At 38.0% G+C, this 12773-nt stretch overlaps 1 protein-coding gene across 2 annotated transcripts in view; it reads left to right on the top strand.

Moving 5' to 3' along the window:
- Window positions 1–12773, top strand: part of TMEFF1 (transmembrane protein with EGF like and two follistatin like domains 1) — a 150389-nt gene that overhangs the window by 103012 nt on the left and 34604 nt on the right. For both annotated transcript variants that reach the window (XM_069088064.1, XM_069088065.1), the window contains exon 6: window positions 3236–3384. In XM_069088064.1, coding sequence (XP_068944165.1) covers window positions 3236–3384 — 149 coding nt within the window. The remainder of the gene's footprint in view (window positions 1–3235; window positions 3385–12773) is intronic.

The following is a 12773-nucleotide window of genomic DNA, read 5'->3' as shown; positions in this document are numbered from 1 at the left end:
TGTGTGTGTGTGTGTGTGTGTGTGTGTGTGTGTGTGTGTGTGTGTGTATTGGATGTATAGAGGATGATAGATTGGGGAGAGGATTCAGAATTACATTATCTTCAAGATCCTTTCCAAATTTAAGATTCTTTCATCTATTACTATCCCTTTTTATGTTTTCTCATTCAATTCTCTTTCTTAAATACTGCTCCCCTTCCCTTCTGCCAAATCGTGTCCCTTCCCTCCTTCATAGCTCATCATCGTTTTGAAAAGTTCCTAATTAATTCTAATACCGTCCCTGCCCCCACCCCATACTCTTTTTTCTCTAAGTAAGTTTTGTTGATGTCTTTTCTTCTTACATCATGGTGATTTCTGGATATCCCCTCATACTCATCCTCCCACAGTCAATAAGCTTTCCTTTACAATAAGGAAAAAGAAGAGAAAGCAAAGCTAATTGACACAATGAGCGCTTCTGACAGTGCTTGACGCATTCCCCCCCTCTTGCCTCCCCACATCTCTACTGAAAGGAAGGGGGTATATTTCTTTATCTCTTCTCCAGGACTCTAAGAGCAGTCTTTATGATTACTCAGCATTTAGCAACATTTTTTCAGCATTTTCATTTATATTATCACAGTCTTTGGCACACAAATTTTCTCTGACCACTCCATTGCTTTTAGTTCCTCTGGACCTTGAATATGTTTTGTTTTGCATCTATGTATATGTTACTCTGTAAACGCCTTTTTTTTTTTACATACATCTTTGATATCTTTTTAAATTACCTAGATTTGCTCCTGTAGCCTTATTTTTCCCCTTCCAGATAACCACCCTTTATAAAAGATATATTTTTTGCTTTTTGGAGGAAGGAAGGTGGGTCAGTTGGGGTTAAGTGACTTGCCCAAGGTCACAGAGCTAGTAAGTGTTAAGTGTCTGCGTCTGGATTTGAACTCAGATCCTCCTGACTCCAGGGCTGGTGCTCTGTTCACTGCACCACCTAGCCGCCCCTAAAAGATTTTTTTTAAATGACAGGGGGAAAAGCAGCAAAATTGATAAATACATCTGAAAACATGATATCATATGAAATGTTCCACACCCACAGACCCCACAACTTTGCAAAGAAGGAGGAAGAGATGTCTTTTCATATCTCTTCTTTAGAACAAAGCTTATTCTTAATAATTTTGCAAATTCATTTTTGAAGACTTTGTGATTATTCTTTTTGTTTCCATTGTTATAGTCATTGTGCATATTTATGTTTTGATTCTGCTTTAGTTCATGTAAATCTTAACATGCTTCTCTGTATTTGTCATTTTTAACACCACAAAAATATTCTATTATTTTCATGTACTTCATCTTGTTTAACCATTCCTAATCAATGTGCACCTATTTTCTTTTCAGTTCTTTGCTACCACAAAGAATGCTACCATAAATATTTTGATATGCAAGGAAACTTTCTTTTTGTTAATAACTTTCTTGGGATATTTGCCTGGCAGGGGATTCTCTAGGTCAAGGGAGATGGACATTTTAGCCACTTTATTTATGTAATTCCAAATTTATTTCTAGAAGGGTTATACTAATTCATAGCTACATCAATGTATTAGTGTGCCCATCTTTCCATATAATGTTTTATCAAGATTTATATTCCCAAATAGAGGATAAGTATTTCATTTTAGGGGATGTTTCATATTTCTTTTTTATTCTTATCATAGTAGCCAGTAGAAGACGAGATAAAAGAGATTTTCAACAAAAGGTGTTGAATGATTAATAAAATTACTTAATTACTCTGATGGGCTGTGGGCCTTAGGAAATCCCAGCGCAGGTAATTGCATAACTTTGCCTGCACATGAAGGGAAGTTAGCAGCTCATTCTTGTCGGTAAGAGACTCTTCATAAGGTCCTCTTGTTTTTCCGCACTTTCTCCAGTGACCCTGTAGACTCATTTCAACAAACATGTCTTAAGTGCCTATTCTTGGCAATGCGCTTATTAGGCAAGGAGGGAGCTACAAAAATCAATAATACATAAGCCATACCCTCCTAGAATGATATTTGTAATTTGGCAAAAGGGATAAAATAGATTCACAAATGACTAAAATATATGACAATGCCTTGAACGTAGTAGGCACTTGAAGAATTTTTTAAATTGAATTATTGAATAGAAAATTATTGAATAGAAAATTGAATAGGCACTAACCACATTGGCACAAATGCAAGATTGTAGGAAGTATCATTTCTGAATGAGGAGAATTAAAGAAGATTTCATAGAAGGGATAGTATTTGAGCTAGATCTTGGGTTTCAATATCAAGATGATGGCTGGGGGTGGGAGGAAAGTAGAGGTGGGGTAGGACACTTCAACTTTAGGAAATGGCATAAACCAAAAGCAAAGTCAGGAAAGCCCAGGGCAAGGAATGGAAGGGCTTCAGTTTGACTGGAACAGAGGAGTATATGGTAAATAATGATGTGAAATAAGGCTAAAAAGATAGGGTGGAATCAAATTGTGTATGTCTTTGCATACTTGCCTAAGGAATTTGGACTTTATTTGGTGGGTAGTATAGCTATTAAAGTGTAGTGACTAAATCAATGCATTAGGAAGATCAAATCTGTTAGCAGTGTTTGGAGTGGCTGGGGGAGAAAGGGGTGGCAAAAGATAGGAAGAAAACTTAGAAGGCTATGACAGTAGTCTAGCAGAGATATAAGTGGGCCCAGATAGAATAGTAAGAATGAGAAGGAAGTAGTAATGAGAAAGAAATTTGATGTAATAGAAAGAATACTAGATTTGTTATCAGAGGTGCAGGGTTCAAATCTCAGTGATATTGGGCACTGTTACTTAACCTCTCTAAAACCCCCAGTTCCTTCATCCATAAAATGATGGTGCTGGATTAGATTATCTTTAAGATTCCTTTCATTTCTAAATCCTGTGAATAGAATTGTGAGGCAAGACATTACAGAGGTAAAATTGAGGGGACTTGGCAACTGATTAAATGTGGGAAGTAAGGCAGTGGGAGATAGGGAACATTATTTTTATCTTATCACCAGAAGTATCTATATATGTGTGTGTATGTAAATGTGTGTGTGTATATTTCCAAAAACACCAGAAGTATCTATATATCTGTGTATGTAAATGTGTATAATATGTATATATTATACACACACACACACACACACTGTGTGTCTCAGTGTATGTGTGTGTGTATTTCCAAATACCTTCTATATAATTTTATGGTTTCCTGTCAAGTCTTAGCTAAGTTTGTATGTTTTTCACTAGGTGTGTATGTAACATAGACTGCAGTGGATACAGTTTTAATCCTGTCTGTGCTTCTGATGGGAGTTCCTACAACAACCCATGCTTTGTTCGGGAAGCATCATGTGTGAAACAGGAACAGATTGATATAAGACATCTTGGACATTGTACAGGTAAATTTTTATTTATTTTTCTACCAAAGTTCCTAAATAATACATATCTTTCATTCTATCTGCAAAGTTGGATAGTTTTCAAAAAAGAAAATGGAAACTTTTAATTAGTGTGCCACTTCCTTATAGGAGTCAGGATTTTAGTTTATGGACATTTCTTTATATTCTTATGGCTTTGTGGATTTTATTCACTTACTTGTCAAGAGATAAATTATTGCTCCTTGCTCATTCATTTATTCAATAGACTCTAACTGCTGGAAAATTGAGAGTTCTGAAAAATCCTAGCTCTGCCTTCCTTCATGGTTCAACTCAGGTGTCACGTTCTCTGTAGCATTTTCCCTGATCCCTGCTACAGGCTTCCTCACCTTCCTCCAGTTTTCCTTTGTTTGTTGTACTTTGTATCTCTGCTTTGCCTCTATCACTCTCTACCTTTATTACTTTTATCTTTATACATGTGATCCCCACTCCCCCACCATCTTATAGACTGTAAATTCCTTTAAGAAAACAGCTTACAAAGAAAGCTTTGTAATTCCTAGCCTAGTCAAATTCATCAAGTTAATTACACAGCATTTCTGTGTTTTGTATTTTTGTCATAGAATCATAGAAGCTAGAGCTGGAGGGCATATTAGAAATCATCCAGGGTAACTCCCTCATTTAACAGCTGAAGAAGCTGAGGTCCAAGGAGGAGTAGTGACCACTCAAGGTTGTGATTACTCCTGTGCTTTTATTACAATATTGTCACAGATGTTGTTGTGAATCCAGAGTTTGGAATGTATTATTAAGAAAAACATATCGTTTTGAGTTTAAGATGTGAAGAGATTCTTTTTCTCCCTTTTGAAAATCAATTTCATTTTAAAACTTCCTTGTATTTTGCTTTTGTCTATATGCCCTGAACACATTCATTTTTCCATCTGCTGCATGACTAAGTTGTTTTGAAATATTCCATACTGGCTAGAAGTTTCTGTAATCACTTAAACCTATGACCCTAAACATAGAGCTTTCAGTCTTGAAGTGAGATCCATAGAAGTTTGAGGATTCAATTTAACCCGGAATCCCAAGTAGGAAAGCTGCTTGACTTCTTCTTGTGGGAAGGGCAGGTTGTAAGGGAGAAGCCTTCATAAGGTGATAGGGGATAGGATCCAGCGGAAGGTGAAGAGGGTGCTTAAGGAGAGAGACAGAAGATGTGTTTGTTTTCTGCATAACGAGTAACTGGTGGATAAGTAATGAGAGTTCTCTCCATTTTTTTTTCCAATTGTAAGCAAACAACAATGCTATTTGAGCAACAAACTATTAAAGCTGCTCATACTTAAACATAGGTTAGTGCTGTAATCAAATAAAACTCACATGAGTTAATCATGTACATTTAATGACAGGATTAATTGTTATTGTGCTGCATGATAATTAGGTGGAAACCACAAAATTTTAGAGTTGGAAAGTAACTCAAAGATCATCTCATCTAACCTGTTCTCAAGTAAAGAATCTGCTCTATAAGTAATTCCCTTCCTAGGTAGCCCTTTCTACGTTTGTCCAGCTTTAATCATTAGCAGAGTTTTTCCTTCTATACCCTCTAAATCTGCCTCTCTGACTGTGTTCCAGCCACAGATCTTAGGCCTGCTCTCTTGGGCCAAAGAGTACAAACCTAGTCCCCCTTCCACTTATCAGGCCTTAAATTCAGCCACCATGTCTTTTTCCTTATACACAAACTCCAAACTCTTTTTTTCTCTAGTCAAAAGCACATATGAAGAAAGATGCTATCTACATCCAGAGAAAGAACTTATAAACAGAAGTACATGTAGAATGACTTTACATATATATGTATGTGTGTATATGTGTATACACATAACTTATATGTATGTGTATATGTATATGCGTTTGTGTATGTGTATATACATATGTGTATATGTATTTTATAGGCACATCTATTTGTGTCTAATGGTAGCCATCTCTACGGCTGGGGTAAGGTAGAGAAAAAAAGGAAAAAAAAGAAATTTACAGAATAATTTTGTTGTATATTTAAAAGGAATAGCAAGTAGAACCTGGCAGATTTGCAGTTTCATATGCAATCATCTTTTTTGTTGTACTATATTATGGAAATGCTTGTTTTATTCCATAAATTAAAAATAAAATAATTTTTAAAAAATGTAATTGGGTTAACACAAATCAATAACGATGCCATAAAACAAAGATAAGGTTAAAAAAAAAGAATGCTGATACTCATTTTGTAATATCTTGAGGATCTTCACCAAGTTAGTTCCCTGCCTCTGGACACTCTCCAGTTTATTAATGTCCTTCCCCAAATACAGCATCTATAGAACTGTTCACAGTATTCTCTACACATGTGGCCTGACCAGGAAAGATAAGATAATACAGCAAGAGGACCACTTTCCTTGTTCTAGCCACTCTATAATTCTCAATGCAATCTAAAATTACTTTCTCTATTTTGGATACCATATCATCATATTGGTGTTTCAACTTATATGTCTGTCACAGATCTTTTTTTCAGACAAATTGTTATCTAACCACATCTCCCCTATCTTATGTGGTTTGTATCTATTTATAGATATCTTGATAAGCAATTTAAACAAGACCAAACAGATCCCTAGGACACACCTCCTTCAGAGTAGACATTCAGCCATTAATGACTACTCTTAGGACCTGGACATTCAACCAGATACTAATTCACTTGACTCTTCAGCTACCCCATGTCGGTCTACCTTGTCTGTCAGTCAGTTGATCAATCAATAAGCATTTATTAAGTACCTACTATGTGCCATGTGGCTCAGTGGATAAGAGTACTAGGTATAGTATCAGGAAGACTAATCTTTCTAAGTTCAAATCTAGCCCCAGATACTTACTAATTGTGTGACCCTGGGCATATCACTTCACCCTATTTGCCTCAGTTTCCTCATCTGAAAAATGAGCTAGAGAAGGAAATTGCAAAACACTTCAATATCTTTGCCAAGAAAACCCCAAATAGAGTCACAAAGAGTTGGACAAAACTGAAACAACTGTACAATAACAACAAAAACTATGTTGTGCTAGGCACTGTGCAGAGCACTGGGGACAAAAAACATAAAGAATGAAAATAATCCCTATTCTCTAGGAACCTACATTCTCAAAAGGTATACAAGTGTGCATAGAGAAATATACTTTCTATAGATCTATAGGTATATATGTATATAGCTTATGTAAAGTATATATAAAGTACATGTGTATATGTAAAGTATATATACACACATAAAAAGTATCCATATAAAGCATATAATACATACATATATAAAGTATATATAGTAATATATGATAATATGACGCTAATATATTGTGATATATTAATATATACAATATTATTATGATATACAATAATATTACACATATAATATATACACATATAAAGTATATACAGATGCACATGGACATATTTGTAAATACATACAGACACACACAGAATAAATATAAAGAGGATGCAAGCATATAAATACCAGGTACTTAAATTCAAGGTTGTCAATATAAGGTAATAAGGAGAAAGTCCACTAGTGGTTGAGGGATCAGGAAAGACTTGATGGAGAACATGGGATCTGAATTGTCTTAAAGAAGAGAGTGAAGTTCTGTGAGGTGGAGGGAAGGAGGGAGTGTTTTCCAGGAATGAGAAAGATAAGCGCAAAGTCCCAAAGAAAGATCAGAGTACTATGTGTGAGGAACAAAGATGAAGCTATTTTGTCTGGATCACAGAATTGGGGAGGGGATGAGGGGTACATAATGTATAATGAGGCTTGCAAATATAGGTTGGAGCCAGGTTGTGAAAGGCTTTAAAAGCTAAACAAGAGTTTATATTTTATCCTGGGGGCAATGGAGAGCCACTGGAAGAGGGGTGGGGAACCTGTGGGCCTCTAGGTCCTCAAGGGCATCTCTTTGACTGAATCCAAATTTGTCCTGCAGGTTCCCCATCCATGAATGAATTCTATTGATTAAAGGGGTGAAATGTTTAGAACTTTGGTAGCTATGTGGAAGGTAAAATGTAGTGGGGAGAAACTTGAGGGGAGGCCACTGTAGAAATCTAGTTGTTTGGCAATATGGGCCTCAAAGTGCTATATAAATGCTAGTTATTTCCTAGAAGCAAGGCTATGTAGCTCTCACCATACCTAGTTACTTTTAGAGAAAAACCTCTGAAGGCCAGATAAGCAAGGTTGAGGAATAAATAAGTTGTATTAAATCTAAATTATCTCCAGTATGACCCCAATAATATACAATAATTGCATTTTGGTGAAAACTGCAGAGACCGGTAAACCCAATAAGATTTTCCAAGCGAAAGAGTGTGTGTTAAGGGTAGGGGTGGGGGTAGAGGTAAGGCATTTGGGGGGAAAAACAAAAACAAAACAACACAGAGAGCCTGAATCCAACTCCAGAGGTGGGACTGTTTTTCTAATCTAAATGTATAGGTAACTATACTGTAGCACTGGCCTGGCTAATTCAGTAAAAGGAATAAAACAAAAACCTCTGGATTCCTAGTCTAGCACTGTATTTGCTGAACCACATAATCATGTTTTATGGTCATCAGTGAAGTTCTCCCAGCACACCAGGGTATCAATTAGACCTCTGTATTTACTATGTGCTGAAAGGGTCCCTGATGATTAGTGGGACTAATCATCAGGGACACTAATAACCATGTAAATGTAATAAGATATTTTGTATTCCTCAAAGCCAAAGTGTTGTCACCTGTACTGCTATTTATCCCACTAATAGCTAGCCAGGGAATCACCATTTGGATCAGACCCAGATAAGATTCTAAAAGTTTTATTTTTATTCCTACAGGAAAGAGTGGGGTGGGGGGAAGGGAATCATTGCAGGTAGCAGCAAAAGTATAACATATTCCCTCATCTATATTCCTCAACCCCCCATCAATCCCCCACACACATTTCAAATGTTCCATATCAATGAATCTAGCCTGGATCAGGAAAATTAGACATCAGGAAAAAGCTGAATAGCTAGACAATAATCTGTCTGGGTAAAATATAAGGTAACTTTGTGTATCAAAGGCGTGTGATATTTAGGAGCTCAATATATTTAAATCTCTGTTAAATTGGATTGATTTCAACAAAGCACTTGACAAAGTCTTTTTTATTTTATTTTATTTTGTTTGCTTTTTGGAGGGCAATTGGGGTTAAGTGACTTGCCCAAGGTCACATGGCTAGTTTTTGTGTTAACTGTCTGAGGCTGGATTTGAACTCAGGTCCTCCCTACTCCAGGGCTGGTGCTCTATTCACTGTGCCACCTAGCCGCCCCTTTGATAAAGTCTTTTGTGATATCTTTGCAGACAAGATGGAGAGATGGCCAATGGGTGATAGTATAGTTAGGTGCGTTTAGAACTGACTGATATGTATTAAGATGTGTGTATGTGTACACACATGTGTATGTATATATATATATATATATATATATGTGTGTGTGTGTATGCATGTATGTAGTGCTAGGTGGCCAAGTGGATAAAGCACTGAGCTTGGAATCAGGAAGATGAGTCTGGCCTCAGGTACTTACTGTCTGTGTGACCCTGGGCAAACTACTTCACCCTGTTTGCCTCAGAGGACCTGTGTTCAAATCCTTACTCTATTTACAACTTGTACTACCCTGGAGCTAAAAAGAAAAAAAAAAGATTATAAAAAGGACTCAAAGACCCCTTCAAGCTCTAAATTCACAATTCTGTGATCTCAGGGGCAACTAGAACCTCCGACACTAGAGGGCCAATGATGTCTTCTAATGTTGTACCCACTGGGCTTGTTCCCTTCTGGTTTCATTCTCCATCTAAGGCTACTCAAGTGAATCCTGTTCAGGTGGGCATTGCTTTGGCTGTCTGGTTCAGCTGAAATCTTTGGTCAGTGTTCTCTTTTCCTCAAGAGAAGAGTAGTTTGGGGTGGCTACGTGGCACAGTGAGTAAAGCGTTGGCCCCAGAGTCAGGAGGAGCTGAGTTCGGTTCCAGCCTCAGACACTTAACACCCACACAAAAAAATTAGCCGTGTAACCTTGGGCAAGTTACTTAACCCCAACTGCCCTCCAAAAAGGCAAAAAAAAAAATAGAAGAGTAGGCATTGCCATGCTCTTTTAGCTTAAAGCCTCCAGCCTTTTTCTTGTGACAACTCTCACAGAAAGAGGTTGAAATCCTTGTCTGAGACCTCAGAGACTTGACTGCAAAGCTTCTCCTCTCCATAGCAAAAGATTCTCAGTCTAATGTACCAAGCCCATTAGAACAAATATGAGGGCCCTCCTGTCTAGTTAATGCCTTTAGATTTAATGTTTTCTTTGAGTTAAACTTCGTGATCACTGGGATAGGGGGTTTCATTGGCAAGTGTGCCAGCTCATGGCAAGCATTCCATATACCTCCCAGTTTTAATCTCTGAAGGTTAGACTAGGTAAGTTATTTGCCTAATCACCTCTGAGGTTGAGCTCCTCGTATTTTGAACCCTTTGTCTCTCTCATGTAGATGAGTGGGAGAACCCACAAGGCAAGGTTCACCTGCTCAGCCACATTCCTGGTACTTTTATTGCAGATAAAGAAGGGGATTTTGATAGCACCTTATCTGTATGCTTTATTAAATAGGATAAGAATAAAGAGACAGTGGTATAGCTCTTTACATTAAGAAGATATATTCATGTGCAAAATCCACAAGTTAGAAGGAGGAAAAATTTGGTGGAAGGAGAGACTGAAATGACATTTTCATGGCAGTATATTACAGACTGTCAGGACAGAAGGAGGTATTAGATGAAGAGTTTGGGAAATGGATCATAAACCTGGGAGGGTGAAAGGATGTAATAATGATGAAAGATTTCTTATCTGGACATTATCTGGAGTTCTCTTACTGTCAAAAGCAGAACAACTGAAGATAAATTCTAAACTTGACTTAATAAAAATTTAATCTCCCAAATGATAGAGGAATCAATAAGGAGAAATCTTTTTATAGATCTGATTCTCATCAATAAGGGCAACTGGAAGCTGAAGTGGACATGATGGGAATCCTGGGGAAAAGTGACCTCTCCTCCTTAAGAGTTTGTGATAGAGGAGAGAAAAACCAGGTAGTCTGAAAATTACCCTAAATTTTAAAAGACTATATTTGGCTAGAGTTTAGAGAAAGGTTAGGTGAGAACCAGTGGCTTAACATTGTACAAGAGAACCTCAACCAAGATAGATGAGAAGCTTTAAAGAATGAAATTCTAGGGGCGGCCAGGTAGCACAGCAAGTAAGATCACCTGCTCCAGTGTCAGGATGACCTGGGGATCGAATCCTGGGCTCAGACACTTAGAACCCACCCAGAAACACCTGGCTGTGTAACCTTGAGCAAGTTACTTAACCTCAATTGCTTTAAAAAAAAAAAAGAATGAAGTTCTGAAAGCACAAGCCTTCTCAAGGAAGGTTGGGATGAGAGGAAGAAGGGAAGGAGAGAATTTGGAATGCAAATTTTTTAAAATGAATATTAAAATTTTGTTGTTTACATGTAATGGAGAAAATAAAATATCCCTCCTCATTTTTTCCTCTTAGACACCCTAGATCCATTCAACATTCATTTCAGGTTCTGTCTGCTTCAAAAAGTCTTTTCTGACTGCGCCAGATGTTAGCAACACCACTGAATCACTGTGTATTTATTTTTCGTATATCCTGTACTTAACAATGAATCTTCCATCCCACCCCCTCCCCCAGTACAATGTAAGCTCCCTGAGGACAGGAACTGTGTCTCTTCTTTATATTTGTATCACCTGTGCCTAACACAGTACCTAGTAGTACACATTATATGATTGTTGAGCAATTATTGATTGATAGTAGGGAGTAAACTCCTTGAGGGCAGGAACTATTTTACCTCTCTTTATATCACCAGTGTTTAGCACAGTGCCTGGCAAATAACAAATGGTTAATAAATGCTTATTGATTGATTGATTGAAGATGACCAGGGTGGTGATGGGTCTAGAGATCATGCTATACAAAGTCACTTTTCAGTAGTGTCCAAATCTTTTCAACCCCACTGGGGGCTTTCTTGGCAAAGATACTAGAGTGGTTCACCATTTCCTTCTCCAGCTCATTTTATACATGAGGAAACTGAGTGAAGTGACTTGCCCAGAGTCACACAGCTAGTAAGTGTCTGAGACAGGATTTGAACTCAGGAAGATGAGAATTTTTGACTTGAGGCCCAGTTCTCTATCCATTGCACCACCTAACTGCCTCATGAACAAAGAGAATCTGTTTATTCTGGAGAAAGAAGACCCAGGAGTTGCCATGTAGAAAAGTAATTAGACTTGTTCCATAGAACAGAAGGAGGAAATTGGGGTAGGAGTTTCAGAGAGGCAAATTTAGCCTAAAGGTAAGAAAAATAACTTCCTAATAATAACATTCCTAATGTTCAAAAGTAGAATGGACTGCCTCTGGAGATGCAAGGTTCTCTTTTTCTTTTTTTTTTCTTTTTTGAGGCAATTGAAGTTAAGTGACTTGCCCAAGGTCACACAGCTAGTAAGTGTCAAGTGTCTGAGGCCAGATTTGTACTCAGGTCCTCCTGACTCCAGGCCAGTGCTCTATCCAGTGTGCCACCAGCTGCCCCTTTTTCTTTTATCTCATTTTGGCCAGATGGATTTTCAGGAGGTTTTCAAGTAGAGTCTAGTGACCATTTCTTAGGGGTATTACAGAGGGGTTTTCTGTCAAGTGCTGGACTTAAGAGTTGGAAAGACCTTGGTTCAGTCCCCATCACGGACCCTTATTACCTCGGGGAGTCCAGACACATCACTTACCTGAGCCTCATTTTCCTCATCTGTAAAAGAGCTTCATTGGATTGTTCTAAGGACTGAAAAAGAAAAATTTTTAAAAACACTGTATAGGGGCAAGCTCAGAGGCACAGTGAATAGAGCACTGGCTCTGGAGTCAGGAGGACATGAGTTCAAATCCAGCCTCAGACACATGACACTTACTAGCTGTGTGACCTTGGGCAAGTCACTTATCCCCAATTGTCCCTCTGGAAAAAAAAGAAATATTGGGGGTGGGGTGCGGCTAGGTGGTACAGTGAATAGAGCACTGGCCCTGGAATCAGGAGGACCTGAGTTCAAATCCGGTTTCAGACACTTGGCACACTGTGTCTGTGTGACTTTGGGCAAGTCACTTAACCCCAATTGCCCTCCAAAAAGCAAAAAAAAGAAATGTTAAAGGGACCCCTGAACTTGTCTTTTTGAGTTGTCACATTTTCCAGAAACACTGAACCTAGAGCATGCAGGAAGCCCTGAACATGCCAAGGACGAACAACCTCCCTGTGCCCCTCACCACAGCTGACATAACTTGCTGTTTGTACCCCAGACTCAATAGGCACCAGTCTATCTGCACCAGACTAAGAAACTTGCATCTGGGACCCATATAGATAAGTAGACCATCCT

The sequence above is a fragment of the Petaurus breviceps genome, unplaced genomic scaffold (genome assembly GCF_028583685.1).
Source record: "Petaurus breviceps papuanus isolate PSGF00001 unplaced genomic scaffold, PetGlider_PUasm1.0 184, whole genome shotgun sequence".
NCBI classification, from domain to species: domain Eukaryota; kingdom Metazoa; phylum Chordata; class Mammalia; order Diprotodontia; family Petauridae; genus Petaurus; species Petaurus breviceps.
This window is presented reverse-complemented; position numbering and strand designations above follow the sequence as displayed.